The sequence below is a fragment of the Nanorana parkeri genome, unplaced genomic scaffold, assembly GCF_000935625.1.
Source record: "Nanorana parkeri isolate BGI_ZX_2015 unplaced genomic scaffold, ASM93562v1 scaffold13, whole genome shotgun sequence".
Lineage (NCBI taxonomy): Eukaryota > Metazoa > Chordata > Amphibia > Anura > Dicroglossidae > Nanorana > Nanorana parkeri.
The window spans coordinates 1749876-1766128 of record NW_017306281.1 but is presented as its reverse complement, the minus strand read 5'-3'; the positions used below and the strand labels follow the sequence as shown (position 1 = coordinate 1766128).

Sequence of the window (16253 nt, the reverse complement as noted above, 5' to 3'; positions counted from 1 at the left end):
GGGGTGCTGGAACTAGTGGATGGCGCCACAGTAATCCACAGGGAAAATATGTTGCCAGCACATCTTATCTTCAGGATTCAAAAAACTTCATAATTGACACTCATTCAGCATATAAAAATGTATTGTCTGAATAATCAGCACGGCTGTGCCCCTCCACGTGTCGCATGGAGCATGGCCGTGCCCCCTCCACGTGTCGCATGGCCGTGCCCCCTCCACGTGTCGCATGGCCGTGCCCCCTCCACGTGTCGCATGGAGCATGGCCGTGCCCCCTCCACGTTTCGCATGGCCGTGCCCCCTCCACATTTCGCATGGAGCATGGCCGTGCCCCCTCCACATTTCGCATGGCCGTGCCCCCTCCACATTTCGCATGGAGCATGGCCGTGCCCCCTCCACGTTTCGCATGGAGCATGGCCGTGCCCCCTCCACGTTTCGCATGGAGCATAGCTGTTCTACTCCAGATTTCAGGTACAGAATATCTGTGCTCTCCCAGGTTCTAAATGTTCCCCAGCTATTTCATAACTAAGGGTAGCCATTCACAGATGTAATTTCAGCCATTTCTGCGGGTCCCCCTGCCGAAACACCCACCGGACATACATTGATTTTTTTTAATTGGCTTTTGTCGGAGGAGCCGGGTGGAAAACGGTCGGCCAAACAATGAGCCAATCAGCCAAAAGCCACCAGGGAAGATTCCTCCATCCACGCTCTTTAGGGTGGATGGTGGAAGTGAGGGTTTTTTCTGGTTCTATGGCCAGCTTAACGCCACATCTAATAGACCAGATAGAGGCATTGGCTGGCTACAAAATCACAGTGCCAAGTCAGAGGACGCAGGTAGCATTGTTTCCCCCAAAACTGTCAGACTCAAACTTCTATATACTGTGTGTACGTGTACGCAGCCTTAGATTTAAAAGTAGAAGAGTACATCAAGGTCTCTATATGAAGTACTATACATGGCCAGCAAAATAAAAACACTTACAGGACCTTTCCTTTTTGACGGAAACCTATTTCTTTAAATCGCTGCCACTTCAAGCTAATAAAGTGCTATTATGTCCAAGAAGTCACAAGCAATGATATTGCTAATAATGAAACCAGTTGCTGGCCCTGAGATGTAATACACATTTTAAATACTGATGATCATTTCCTATAAAGAAGCAGCTATTGTGAATAGGAGATAAATAGGCAATAATGACCCCCTTCTCAGCCGGCCAGCAGCAACTCTCCCCAGGTATCCTCCGCCCGGATCTTCCCCTCGCTCGCTCTCTCCCCTAAATCCACCGGGCCCCGTTCGTCTTTTTTCTCCCCCCTTAGCTCCAACTTGCCGCCCAAGCGCTCGTTCACTCACCCGGGGCGCCGTGGTTGCCGGCGAGCTGCTGCTGCGCGTTCAGGTTGGGCTTGTAAGCCATTCCCAGAGACATGACTGCCGAGAGGAGAGCAATTCACCCACAACAACAAATAAAATGTCCTGAAATCCACTGAAGCGTCTCTTGTCTGTCTCCCTCAGACACTTTTTGTTGTTTACAGCGGCGGCACCGGCAAATATGGCGTCACTCTACACTGACACCCACAATGCCAGGAGCGCTCCACAAAGCCCGCCGTGGTCACCGACCCCGGATCACCTCAACCGACCGATCTTCCCCGGCGGGCTCAATAAAACACACAATTCTCAGCTATGGGAAGACACAAATATTTCCACACATGGCTGACGTGAAATGTACTGCCAGTGACACCGAGAGCTCAGCACTGACACCACACTTCCTTTATAGAGCGTTTAACTTTATAAAAGTGTTTTTACAACTTTTTACTTTTTTTTTTTTTTTAATTACCCTCATTTTATACAGAATTTGAATAAATAAAATAATAACTTTGTGCACTCATTACAATAATAAAAAAATATATATGTGTGTGGGTTTTTTTTGTGTTTGTTTTTTTTAGTCAGAATTCTCTTAAATCCACATCGGACACCTTTTTTGTCACCGTAGTGACCGCGCCTCACGCCGCGTATGCGCTTTAATTTTTGGTGCCCGGGTGTGACCTAAAGAAGGTGCTCAGACATGTTAAGATCGGTCAGCAGCGTATAAAATATCGTTTATTGCAAATTAGGTCGCAGAGGTCAAAATGTTTCGGGGCCACGCAGGGTTGTTTCCTCAAGGTGACACCGTGACCTAAGAAGGGACCCTGCATGACCCCAAAATGTTGCCTATTTTGACCTTTGTGACCTAATTTACCATAACATTTTCTTTGCACTTTGGCGCACTGGTGACCTATCTTCACACGTCTGAGGTTCTGCACGCCGATTTGCGCGGTGGTCACTAATCCCTGGTGACAATGCTGTATGATGTGCAGCAAGCACTTTAAAGAAGGCGCTGACACTATAAATACATAAATAATTCATGCAGAATAATTTTCTTTTATTGTATGAAGAAAAAAAAATGGTTGTCTCGCAGGCGGTTTTTTTTTTGTCTAAATCCCTGCCACCCCCTGCCGTCACATACATTGTAACCCCTTCGGGGGGGGGGATGTGTCAATGAGCTCTTTATTCACCGGTGAATGATTATTGTCCAGGCTTTTAGAGCACGTGAAATTGTTCAATTAAAAAAAAAGGTTTGGGGTTTTTTTTTTTGGGAGGCGCTGAGAGGCGTCGCTCGTCTCCTATAGTAAAGGTGCGAGGCACGCAGCATGATCAGGGTTTATGTCTCGGATGAATGATTTTGTCAGTATTAACAGCCATTTTGTGACGTATGAGCTCAAAGCAGCTAATGTGACTGCAAGAGAATAAAAGAGAGCAGAAGATGGATGTCAGCAAAGAGCAATCACTGCATAATCTTCTCTTTATGTAACCTGGATGGCGGGGCATTTGCATGCATCGCATTCAGCTGCTTTGCTGACTTTTTTTTCAGCAGCAAATAGGTCAATGCTAATCACAGTTTCTGAGAGATTTTTAACCGCTTGTCCTTATGTTATGACGAGCACTCCGCGCTTGCTAGTTCTTTTTATGTGTGTATGGATTGCGATCGATTTAAATGCGATGCGGAGATATCTTCACCGCTTCGCGCACTTCATTTAATAACTCTGAGATGGAAGGGTATATATAAGGATGTGACTATTTTACAGGTAAATTTGATGTGTTGCAAAAAAAAAAAAAAGGATGGGACCTTGATGCATTTTGGGGCAACAGTTTTGCTCCTGTGTATGTATTGCCTAAAGCAGGGGTAGGCAACCTTGGCACTCCAGTTGTGGTGAAGCTAAGCATCCCATCATGCCTCTGGGAGTCATGCCTTTGGCTGTCAGTCTTTTAATGCCTTGTGTGACTTGTAGGCATGTGCAGCCTATTGCATTAGGGTGTGCCCACAACAGTACCAACATACATGCCTATAATCTATCTATAGCTAAATACACACAGCCCAGCTTCCTGATTGGATGGGAAGCCGCAGCCACGCTCCCTCGCAGCTTCCCAGGCACGAGGGCCGTGGCTGTTATGTGAGGGATGTAAGTGGGAAGTGCTACTGCACTCTATCGCTGAGCTGGTCACAGGCTGATCTCTCCACCGCCTCAGTGACTAAAAACACAGCTCCTGCAATTTCGGTGTGATTAGGCACAACTGGCACACCCTGTGCGCATGCCTATGGTTCCACAAAAGCTGAAGTGCAGAGGTTGCCTACCCCGACCAAAAAGCCATAACTGGCTTGTATTTGTTCGTTATAAGGATTCTTTTATGTGTGTTCATGAGCAGGTTCTGGCCATCCCGCTCAGCTCCTGACAACCAATGATGTCAGTGAGCCGGAGCCAGAGGCAACTCCCAGCGCCCTCATGGTAACATGCTCCACTAGCAGCCCCCCACCCCAGGAACATGCTCCACTAGCACCACCCCCACACCCCGATCCTCTGTCCTTGATCCTGTGTATGAGTGTGGACCAATGTATTAGAAAAAGTGCTAATCTGAGTTTATTTAGTATGATTAGCCATTAGAAAGTCTAGAGTACTGTTACTTAACCGTTTTTCAGTCATGACCCCCTTTAAAAGTATGCAAATTTCAAGGTGCCCCAGTCTAAAATGTAAAAATAGATGTACGGTCCCCCCTAAAATCCATACCAGACCCATATCCTAGATAGGCGTAGAGTATGATTTCCATGGGGTTACATCCGCACGCGGCAATGGTTAAACAACGCACAGTTTTTCTCGCCGCGATAGTGTTCAAATGCACGGGTGGAATCGTGGCGGGAAACCAGGCAATCTGACCAGCGCGACTGGGGTGCCATTAAAAATCGGTGGTGGGCGACTCCGTGACTGCCTGGCAATTCGCACGGTTTTGTGCACGATTGCCGCGCAGTCACGGATCGCCCAGATGTGAACCTAGCCTCAATGTACAGTAGTTCTGTAGCATGTTGTCTGTGAAAGGTTCTCATTTATCCGGGTCATGGTATAGCTCATAATCAGGGCTTGAAAAATTTTAGGGTGTCTCACCAGTCAGTCAAAAATTTCACCAGTCAGCATGACCGGACTATAGCCATGCAATTTATGTTAACATTTTTTTGGGACAGATAGAATTTCTTTTGGAGGTATATAATCATCTTGGGGGTAATTTTTTTTACCGTTGTACCGTAAATGTAAATGAAAAAAAAAAGTTTCCCTACACTATGTTATTAAACATTTATACCCATATTTTTGGTAAAACATAAAAGTCGGGGTCACGTCGGGTAAATAGACACCAAACATGTCAAGCCTTACAATTGCGTGCGCCCGCAAAAAACGCCCATAGGCGACGCTTAAAACGCTTTTACTGCTCATCAGTTTAGTGTTATCAGTGATAAATGGCCCTAAAATTATTGCTCTCTGACGTTTGCGGCGATATGTAACATGTGCGGCACAATAGGCGCAATCGGCGTTTTCGCACGTAGGCGCTCCCGACGCATATTTGAGTGGGCGGGGACTTTAAAAAATGTTTTCTTTTTTAATTCTTTTTATGCTTTATTTTTTTATGATTCGTTAATTTTTGTATTACTTTTTTTTCTTTTGACACACAACTTTATTGCTATTACATGGGGGGCTAAGAAGCCCCCTATATAATAGCCAATTTACATGACAGGTCCTCTTTATGGAGACATCAGGGGTCTGCAAGAGAAGCCCCCAGAGAAGCTGATGAAGCAGAGATCTGCTACATCAGCTTCTGTAGCTGGAGAGTGACACTGAATGCAGGAAGCAATGTAATATACATCACTTCCTGCATTCGGGGAAAGGGAGTTCGTATACTGAACTCCCTTTGATCTCCTGTCACAGAGCCGTGCCGGTCCCGGCCGCATCGGGCACAGCGGATTTAGGGACCGGCAACGGCAGGGACAGCTGCTAATACAAGCAATCGGGCGTCTCTAGAGACGCTCGATCACTTGAGAGTAAAGCTCCCGGCCAGCCGTGTAATTACAACGGCCGGCCGGGAAGCTGCTCGTCGGGCTCCACCGTCCTCTTGTCACAGACGAGTGGACGAGTGGATTTTTCAAGCCCTGCTCATAGTAGTGGTTAGTCACGTTCAGCTGTAATGTAATGTTTAAGACACTTCACAGCCAATCCAAGCCACATTTCAGTTCTAATGAGCATTAGAACATACAGCACCATATATCCAAATAGCATTAGAGAATCACCTGCACACCATACAGCGCTTGAACCACACAAAATGTCCGTTGGTGCTCGAAGTGACGACACGGATGGCGCCTAGGGTTGCCACCTTTTCTTCAAGCGGAACCCGAACACTCTAGCAACACGCTGACTTTTTTGGGGGGAGAATGAGTTGTGGCTTAGTCATATGTAAATAGCGCCGCCAATTCATATGTAAATATCAAAGTTTAAGCTATTTTTAGTGGGTGGCCAGTAGCCGCTATCTTAATTTCGGTTGTCCCTGTGTGCCTGACATCTCGTGTCCGGGTTTCTGCTGCCATGAAACCCGGACACAGCATTCAAAACCCGAACTGTCCGGGTGAATGCTGGACAGGTGGCAACCCTAATGGTGCCGTGCTACAGTCCAAGTAAAGATAGAAGTCACCAGCACTCACTTGTAACGTGCAAAAAGGATAGCACTTTAATAGATATGTCACATGCGTCAAGAAGCCAACGTTTCGTCACAAAGTCGCCCTGATGAAGGGACCCTGCGCGGCCCTGAAACATTGGCTTCTTGATGCATGTGATGTATCAATAAGGGCCAGTTCACACCATATGCAGTTGTGATGCAGTCCGTTTATTTTGACTGCTGCAGTCAAAATACATCACAATGCTTTCATATGGGCTTTCATGTGCTTAATTCACACCATTGCAGTCCGTTCAGATGCAGTCAGAAAAAGTACTGCTTGTCCTATTTTACCTGCATCAAACTGCACGAAACGCATCAAAACAGAATTGATTGTGGCATCATCCAGGGACATGCAGTGGGGAAAACACATCACAAACGCGTCAAAACGGATCGCAATGCAACTGCGCATGCGCACGCAGTTGTGATGCAGTTTCTGGTGTGAACTAACCCTCAAAGTGCCATCATTTATATCCACACACATAGCACAGACACCTTCATCCATTCACTATGGATTTTGCACAGGCTGATGTTGATTGTCCAAGAACAGGGTGTGACATGTGAAAGTTGTGGAACTACCCTGTCCCATCACTGCAAAATTTCTACAGGCAGCCATATTTGTTTTTATTCCTTATTCGTTTTTGACTTGCACATACATACATAGTTACATTATGTAGTTATTAGTTAAAGTGGTTGTAAACCTATGGGCTATTCCCACATGTAAACAATATGACACAGAGCAGGAATTAAAGGATCAGTGCACTTTAAAACACAGTGCACTTATCCCTTAGGCCTTAGGTGACGTCACCCTCCCTGTGCACACTAGGGTTGCCACCTTTTCTTCAAGCGAAACCCGAACACTCTAGCGACACGTGGACATATTTTTTTGGGAGAATGAGTCGCAGCTTATTCATATGTAAAAGGCACCACCCATTAATATGTAAATATCACAGTTGAGACTATTTTCAGTGGGGGGCCAGTAGCCCCTATCTTAATTTTGGTTGCCCCTGTCTACCTGACACCTTGTGTCCGGGTTTCTGGTGCCATGAAACCTGGACACAGCATTCAAAACCCGAACTGTCCAGGTGAATCCTGGACAGGTGGCAACCCTAGTGCACACATGAATAGTTACTGAGTCCTAAAAGGCCAGCCTCTGTTGATTGTTTACATCCTGCAACGGATGTCTTGTTTTCCTGGCTGCACCTGCGCAGTACATCTCTACTGACATCTGTGGGGCTCACCTACCTCCAATTGCATCATGTTTTTCATCCTTTAAACCTGTAAGGTTTTGTTTGGTTCTGCACCTGCTGCTTGGCATTGAGTTGTGTTATCAAACTTATTATATACAGTGGTACCTCGGTTTAACAAACTTAATTTGTTCCACCACTCTGGTCGCGAACCGAATTAAACTGTGATCAGACCGCGATCTCGACAAGAGGAAGCCACGACCATGTGTCAGAGCAGGGAAGATGGCTGCGGTCGTATTCGTCACCTGATGCGGAGTTCGCGAGCAGAAGCAACATTTTGTCGAACTTCCTGTTCGCGAACAGAAGCGTTCGTGAACCGAGGTACCACTGTACCATTAATGTTTATTCTGCTTATATTTTGCATTCCCTGGTCCGTCCGTCCCCACACACCATGCTAATTAAACCTTTTTAGTTTTCATGACATACCTCATTATAGATCTAGTGATATCATCACTGGATTTCTGTGCTTCTCTATGCAGAGCAGGCACATCATGGCTGGTAGGAGGGGCCAGCGAGTGCTGTATATAGCTTCCTGAAAACATCCCAGCATCCTGCTTCACTACTTCTCTCAAGAGCCTTCAGTCCTAAAGCGAGCAGTGGGCTGGATATTGTGAAAATGAATGCAAATATCAGAATGTCTTTATGTGTGAATGTCATTCTGGAGGAGTGGGTGGTCCTAGACAGACTGCATTTGCATGATAAAACCCACATGTGATGCTGAGCTTCCATGACGGAGAGAACTATGAATGGGGTGGGCCAGGGACAGCCAGGCTGGAGAAGACAAAGCTAGATGATGCTGAATGTCCTCTAGCCAGGAAAGAAGGTGGGCTCCATCTGACTTTCTGCAGCTTCTAATGCACAGTGTGAGAAGCTCGCAGGATGCAGTCAAATCAGAGTAAGCACTTTCAGTACATGAGAGGAACATCTACAACTGTACAAGACTGAAGGGAGGGCTGGAGTTCAGCTTTATCAGCTGTGCTCAAATCGATCTCCAACCATGTTCTGCCCATCTGTGTTCCGTTTAATATATAGGGAGCAATTCTATTCCCAGGGCGAAGGTGCATGCCTGGCTCAGCTTTGACCTCACCTGACCTGATATAGATACACAATGAGGGGGAAAAAAAATGATGAAATCAGTTACAAATACCCCCCTCTTCCTTAATTTTGGGTTCCAACAAGTATGTTAGACTCTCCAGATGACATTTGTATTTTACTGTGTGAGCGTCAAACACTCATGGAATAGAGTGTAATTGTGAATTGTTGCCGCAAAGATGTCCGACAAACTCGACTTGATCTTATCTTAAAGCGGCAGGCCCTATATGACAGAAGAGACTGTGTAAATCCCTTCTGCTATACTGTATATGCTTTTTTTTTTTTACTGGCAGGGAGTTACATCATCGGGACCCAGCAATAAGAGGCCGCAGACTTGAAATCCACAAGATCACTGGGAAGAAAATGGAAATGCAGATGAGGGAGAAGCTCCGTGCTGGAGGGATCAGCTTGGCAGGTAGGTCTGCCATAATGTGCTAATATTCTGGGCCCCCGTTGTTATTTTATTTTTCCTAAGAGCATTGCAATTTAACATCCCCCCCAAAAAAAATCCTACGTTAAAAGCAAAGCGACTGGGAGCTTTACCATTCTGCTGCATTGCATAGAAAATCTCATAATATCTGGATCTGGGCAAATTACATAAAGGTTGCATTGGGGAAAATGACAGAAAAGTGCTTTTTTCCTACTTTTTTTTTTTTTTTTAAGAGCCCGTGGAACGTGCATCGAAAAAACACTTCCCCCTGTGAACAAAAAAAGTGAACCGAACCGAAAAGAGCACACAAAAACGTGCACAAGGGTGCTTGGTCCTTCAATAAAGAAGGGACCTCGAATTCCCGACCCCCCGGGCACAAGGCTCCTGACAGGGGTTGAGACTGTTGGTCCACCAACCCGAAGGCTGGCGGACCCCAATCCTTCGGGGACCTGCCAGAACAGGTCCCTCACAGTACTGGGTAGGGGGATCTCCCGAAGAGAAACCCCCTGGGTGGGAGGAGACAGAATCCCCTCCCCACATCAGGAATAGGCCCCCGAAGGAACTTGCACCCGCTGCATCTAGTGGGTCAAAATTTTAAAAATAAAAAAAAAGTGCCAAACGTGCATGTAGTGCAATAAATAAATAAAGAGTGCCAGTGCACCACGCTGACAGGCCCTAGGGGCCGGAGTGCAAAAATATTGCCCCGAACTAGCCATAAGGCTTTTTTTCCTACTTCTACCTAAAATAGGAAATGAAAAAAAATGATTATCCAAATCTACAACCAAACTGCTATTTATCCTGAAAAAACAGCGTGTAATAGGTTCTGGCGACTTAAAGTGACAGTAACATCACAATTACCCCCCCATGCTGCTTTAAGGACTTACCTTAAGTGATGTCTCTTGATCTGAACACCTTCTTCCTTCCAGTAGTCCCTATAAAGCTGGTGCCGGTCTCAGATACAGCGCAGACTGCTGTCTCTTCCTGTCCCATGGAGTCTGCCCGGCATGCACGCTCACGGCTCTCCTCGTCTACCCACCGGTGTTCTCCACTGCACATGCGCCCGCACACATCCTTCTGCATGGCCCCTTGAGCAGCAGAGACAGAGGTAAGTTTGTACCTGTTTGGTAACTTTTTCATTTTTTTTAAATGTTTTTGCCTATATCTACTGCTTGCTAGCAGTAGATATATGTAAAAAATAAAAATAAATTTAATGTCACTTTAAGCCGGGTATACACGTTAAAGGAATAAACCAAACCAATTAAAGTCTCACCAGGGCTGTGTGAATGGCAGGCCGTTCTGAACCAGAAAAGCTTTGTCACTTCACTATTGTAATCAAGAAATCAGTCACCAGCACACCAAAGGTCCAGTTTCCCATCTTTATTCTATTTGACGTTAGGATAGACATGGGTCGAAATCACTATGTTTTGCCTGATGAAGGGACCGCAGGAGGTTCCAAAATGCTGTCTGCATTTGAGATTCCATTTCTATCCTAACGTTGTATAGAATAAAGACGGGACGATAAACTGGACCTTCGGTGTGTTGGTGGCTAATTTGTTGATGCTTTGGATGACGTGGCGCCATCTGCAGGTCATGTCAGCACCCATCATAAGACTCTGATTGGGATTCCAGTCTGGAGTGCAAGGGGACATCTGCTACCGTCACTATTGTAATGGCACTTGCCTGTCTCCTCTCAACACAGTGGCACAGTCACACCTTTGCCCAAAGACTAAGTCCAACAACTTGATATCTAGGCCGGAGTCCCTTCCCTCCTGTGGAGGGTCATGGTGGGTCGACCCTTTCCTTGTACCCTGTCTTAGGATACCTGTTGACCTCTGTGCATCCTAGCTTCCTGCAGCTACCAGCCTTGGCCTCCTTCCCTTACCCTTGCACCAGGCAATTCTTTCTTTCCATGGTCTCTTATCCTCTGCCCCGGAACGACTTCCCTATTTTCTCTGCTCTCTTCTTCTTGCCATACTATCTAACACCTTGTTACTTACCCCAGTTCACATTCTCAAAGATCCCACCTGGGGCTGTACAAATAGGCCGGATCCTCTTCCCTCACATACATAGAGCAAAAGTAGAAATAAAGCGGTGGATTCAAATAGGAATGCCTATGTGCTCAGTTTACCCGATTTTGAAGCAGGATCTCTACCCATCAACCCTTATCTTCCACATATCTGCCCCTTTTTTTCAGTGACCTGTTCTGCCTGCGTTAAGAGTAACCAGTTAGGCTTAACATTTCTTATCTTTTCCGTGTATATTGTACAGTTGTTATATTGTATAAGCCTCATGGAAGTTAAATAATAAAAAAGGAGCGAGTGGTATTCAATAAAGGGACAAAGGGAGTGGCAAAGCAAGGGATTTTAAGAGAGCTGACCAAAAATTAAAATTTTTACGACTTTTTTTTACATTTACAAGTTTTAATGTTTACTTTATATAACATTGATACTATAAAAAAAATAAATTGTCTTACTTTCCAAATTAGGTCAGCAATAGTAGCCTCCAAATTTTCCTTGCTACAGATCTGCTTTAATGTTAGCCTGCTAAACATGTGAAAAGTCTAGAGCGCCACCTTTTTGTTGGATATCATAAATATGAACGTAATATTTTATATTTACCTGGCCAAATTTTTTTGTAAAACTTAAATTTTTCAATCCCAAGCATAATAAATAAAGAAAGCATATATAAAAGGTGCAATGTGTCTAGTCCTTACAGCTCGGCATGCAAATAAACAATGGATGGGTTTTTCTTAGTAGATCTCTCATGTGACAGTAGTAGGACAATCACAGCTTTTATATCGAAGCATTTCATAAGAGGTCAGACACGATGCATTTTTCTATGGCTAAAAGCACAGTGTGTCACAGTTTATCCAGGAAAAATTGAGGAAAGTAATGAGTTTCTGCAATCCTCTTTATTGGCTAACTGCGTGCAGGCTCTCACCAGGGCTGTGCGTGCAGGCTCTCACCAGGGCTGTGCGTGCAGGCTCTCACCAGGGCTGTGCGTGCAGGCTCTCACCAGGGCTGTGCGGGCAGGCTCTCACCAGGGCTGTGCGGGCAGGCTCTCACCAGGGCTGTGCGGGCAGGCTCTCACCAGGGCTGTGCGGGCCTCACCAGAGCTGCGTGCAGGGTCTCACCAGGGCTGCGAGTAGGGTCTCACCAGGGCTGCGAGTAGGGTCTCACCAGGGCTGCGAGTAGGGTCTCACCAGGGCTGTGCGGGCAGGTGCGTGTCTCACCAGGGCTGCGTGTGGGCCTCACTAGGGCTGTGTTCGTGTTGTTGCAGGTCTCACCAGGGCTGCCTGCGGGTCTCACCAGGGCTTTGTGCTAAAATAAGCTCTTGGTTATTTTAGCACAATTTAGCACAACATTGCTCTTTAGAGTTAGCCAAAAAATCTGTATCTGTTCTCATGCTGGGCAGAACTTCTGTTTTGCAGCAGACTGCCTTGTCTCAGGAATGGATACACAGTGTCTGTGTATAAGTTTGTATAGGCTTGTAACCTGAGCCAGCACTACAGGAAGAGGCCCTGAGCTGAAAAGGGAAGTTCTCCCCAAGCATGAGAGGACATGATGATTTAAAAGAGCAGCAAAGAGAAGGGAAACAACCATGGATTACAGTAAGGCACACATTACAGTATTGTAAATCTGAGGGTTTAATGTCACTTTAATGGTTGTGGGGGAAAAACAAACCACACCGAGAAATTCATTGTGTACATCAGAGCATCTATTCCTTGGGCTTCCTGAAAGCGATATCTGGCTAGAAATCTCTTGCACTTGGCAATGTGAAGCATTGCCATAAGGTCTATTTCAGTGAGACCTCACAAGCTGGTAATTTGATTGTAGACCTCCAGATTCACAGCCCACTTGTATTTGTTCACATGTAGACGGCATGTCGAGGCTGTCCGCTAGGGTATTCTGGTCTTTGGGAAGGTATGCTGCTCTCAGGTCCAACAAGTTGGATTGGGCCCAAAACATGTTCGGATTGACGTCCTGCTGCATGGAATGACTGCCTTTGGACATAGGCCACATCAGTTCTGTTGTCCATGTATAATTGTACCATCTTCTTGCGTAACAGGTGTGAAAAAGTTAGTAGTGCTCTGAATGCTGCTCAAATTTCTAGTATGTTTGAAGAATAATTGTGATCCAGGTATTTCAACATGCATTGGGTTGCTAGATCTTGACAGTGGGCTCCCCACCCTTGCTGCCTGGTATCAACTACTACCACTACTACCTGAGAAGTCGAAATAAGTGGTACCTTAACAAATTTGAGTGGGTCAACCACCACAGCAAGTTTTTCATAGGCCTGGAGATTCAGATTCTTTATTGAGAGGCTCTTCTGTCCCACTGATTGTGGAATCCCAATGAGGAATCCCAACTGGAACAGCCAAAGCCTCCAATGGGCCCATCTCACTATTGGAATAGTTGAGGTTAGAGTACCTAGAAGGCTGAGGCACTGAGAAAATTGGAGATAACTGGAAGTCAGTGCCATCTGGATCTTCTGAACTAATTTGAGCTGTTGGTGCTGAAGCAGAAGACTAGTCCTTACAGCTCAGCATGCAAATAAACAATGGATGGGTTTTTCTTAGTAGATCTCTCATGTGACAGCAGGAGGACAATCACAGCTTTTATATTGAAGCATTTCATAAGGTCAGACACGATGCATTTTTTAATGGCTAAAAGCACAGTGTGTCACAGTTTATCCAGGAAAAATTGTGTTAAATGTGTGTTAAAAGAAGTATACCATCCAGGTAATGGTTTAGGCGCATGCCTTGCTGTCTGAGATATGTTATTAGGGAGAGCAATACCTTTGTGAATCACAGGCATGTGAATTGAAAGTGAAGATCCATCAATGTAAAGTGAAGATACTTCTGATAATTTTTATGATTCGGGATGTGAAGATGTGTGTCCGCTAAGTCCACTGATGACATCCAATCCCCTAATTAAATTCCTGAAGTATTGTTTGAAGAGACTCCATATGGAAAGTTGGAATGCGAATGTGTCTGTTGAGCCTTTTGTCAGGTTACCGTGCGCGGGTGTCCCCACACCGCATGCAGGTACCCACGCAGGATGACCAAATTAGTATGACCACACTAGATAAGGTTATAGGCACACAGTTTATTAAACAGCAACACAAAAACACAACAACCCCACCAACCCCCACAAGTATCAAACAATAACCCAGGAAATACAAACAGGGTATACAAGCCAGGTAAACCCAGGGAGCCGGGCAAGACCAGGGGAGCTGGGTAACAGGGCTAAGGACTGCAAGCTGGTAACAGGGCTAAGGACTGCAAGCAGGTAACAGGGCTCAGGACACAGCACTCAGGCTGGGACTAAGGGTCAGGGTACAGGCAGGTAACAGGATACTGCAAGCGGATAAAAGGGTTCAGGACACAGGACTCAGTCAGGGAAAGGCGACAGGATAGTTACATAGTTACATAGTATTTGAGGTTGAATAAAGACATTAGTCCATCAAGTCCAACCTATTAGGATCTCATTCTAGGAGTACCCGTACCCCTGTATATTACGGTCCCTTAAGAAATCGTCCAAAAGTTTCTTGAACAATTCCACATTATTTGCTGAAATCACCGCCTGTGGCAGTGAGTTCCAGACCCTAACTGATCTTACTGTGAAGAACCCCCTTCGCCCCTTGTGCTGGAATTTTTTTTCCACCAATTTTAGGTGATGGCCTCTAGTTTTTGTAACGGAGTTAATTTTAAACAGTTTATCGCTAATGTTGCTACCACCATTAAACATTTTGTACATGGAAATCATATCCCCCCTTAATCTCCTCACCTCTAATGTGAACATGTTTAAATTTAGTAGCCTCGTCTCGTAGCTCTGGTCCTCCATACCCCTAATTAGTTTGGTTGCCCTTCGCTGGACTTTTTCCAACTCAAGGACATCTTTTCTTAGTACTGGTGACCAGAACTGGACCGCGTACTCCAGATGAGGTCGAACCAATGATCTATAAAGTGGCAAAATTATAGACTTGTCCCTGCAATACATCCCCTTTTTAATACAGGACAAGACCCTGCTAGCTTTGTTTACAGCAGCCTGGCACTGCAAACTACCTTTCAGTTTGTGGTCTACAATGACCCCCAAATCCTTCTCCATTTCTGACTTCCCCAGCGGCATACCCATAATTGTATAACCCATTTGTTTATTTTTAATTCCAAAGTGCATTACTTTGCATTTATCGACATTAAACCTCATCTGCCACATTAATGCCCACTCCCCTATTTTATCCAGGTCCTCCTGTAATGTTATAGTGTCTAAGTCCGTGTCTATTACCCTCCCTATTTTGGTGTCATCCGCAAACACGGAAATATCGCTGTTAACACCCTCCCCGATGTCATTAATAAATAAGTTGAACAATATGGGACCCAGCACAGAACCCTGAGGCACACCGCTCATTACACTAGCCCAGTCTGAAAAGGTGCCATTTACAGATACCCTCTGGACACGTTCCCGTAGCCAGTTCTCTATCCACGTACACACCACCTCATCTATGCCCATAGCCCTCAGCTTGTGTAGCAAGCAGGATACTGAGCCCCAGTCCTGACTGCAGGAAGGGATTAAATACCCTCCCAGGAAGCACCGGATGGTTGATAATCGCTGGCAGCTCGGAGACCCCCGCAGGTGAGCACTGGAGTCGCAGGTTCCAGCACCACCCAGTGGTGGTCTGATACCCGACAGTTCCTGGCTGCCTAAGAGACACCTGCAGGCAAGCACAGGAACTGCAGGTAGTGGCTCCAGCACCACCTGGAGATGCTCTGGATCCTGACACCTTTTGAGATCCAACACAGGTCTGAGGTCTCCTGACTTTTTCATGACCAGAAAGAGAGACAAGTAAAAACTGGAAAAATGTTCGCCAGGCGGTACTGTGCAAATGGCGGTTTTCTTTAGAAGAGTATGAACATACAGGTATAAGACCTGCATTCTGTCCTTTGATCTTGGAACACGCGTCTGAACGAATCGACCTGGGGGGAGAAGACTTGAACGTCCAACGGTAGCCTTCTGAGATTGTGGAGACCACCCACTGATTTTACTTCTGAAAAATGTTTCAGACGCCAAACCACCTGAAGAGGGTGGGTGGTTGCACCGTCAAAACAACTTCTTGGCTTCATGGGAGCTGGCAATGGTTGCCTGTTTAGATATTTTTAACAAGGAGAACTGCGTCCTCTTCCATCCCCTCCTGAACTTCTTCCCTGGCTTATAGGATTGAGCCTGTCTTCCTCTGCCGCCTCTTACTTTGAGTGTGTCTTCTCCACTTTCTATCTTGGGGAAGCAAACCCGACTTACCGCCGTAAACTTTAGATACGGGAGAATCCAGTTTCCCTCCAAAAAAGGTTGGCTCGTCTTAAGGGATTTTGCACCAGTTAGAGTTTGCAGAGTAATCGGCTGACCAGGGCCTCAGCCACATGGCTCTTTTTGCAGTT

General features: G+C 45.8%; 1 protein-coding gene across 2 annotated transcripts in view; it reads right to left on the bottom strand.

Annotated features, from left to right (window-relative positions):
• Positions 1–1644, bottom strand: part of CDK2AP1 (cyclin dependent kinase 2 associated protein 1) — a 10294-nt gene extending 8650 nt beyond the window's left edge. For both annotated transcript variants that reach the window (XM_018557168.1, XM_018557176.1), the window contains exon 1: positions 1340–1644. In XM_018557168.1, coding sequence (XP_018412670.1) covers positions 1340–1412 — 73 coding nt within the window. In that variant the 5' untranslated portion in view covers positions 1413–1644. The remainder of the gene's footprint in view (positions 1–1339) is intronic.
• Between the last annotated feature and the right edge of the window lie 14609 nt (positions 1645–16253).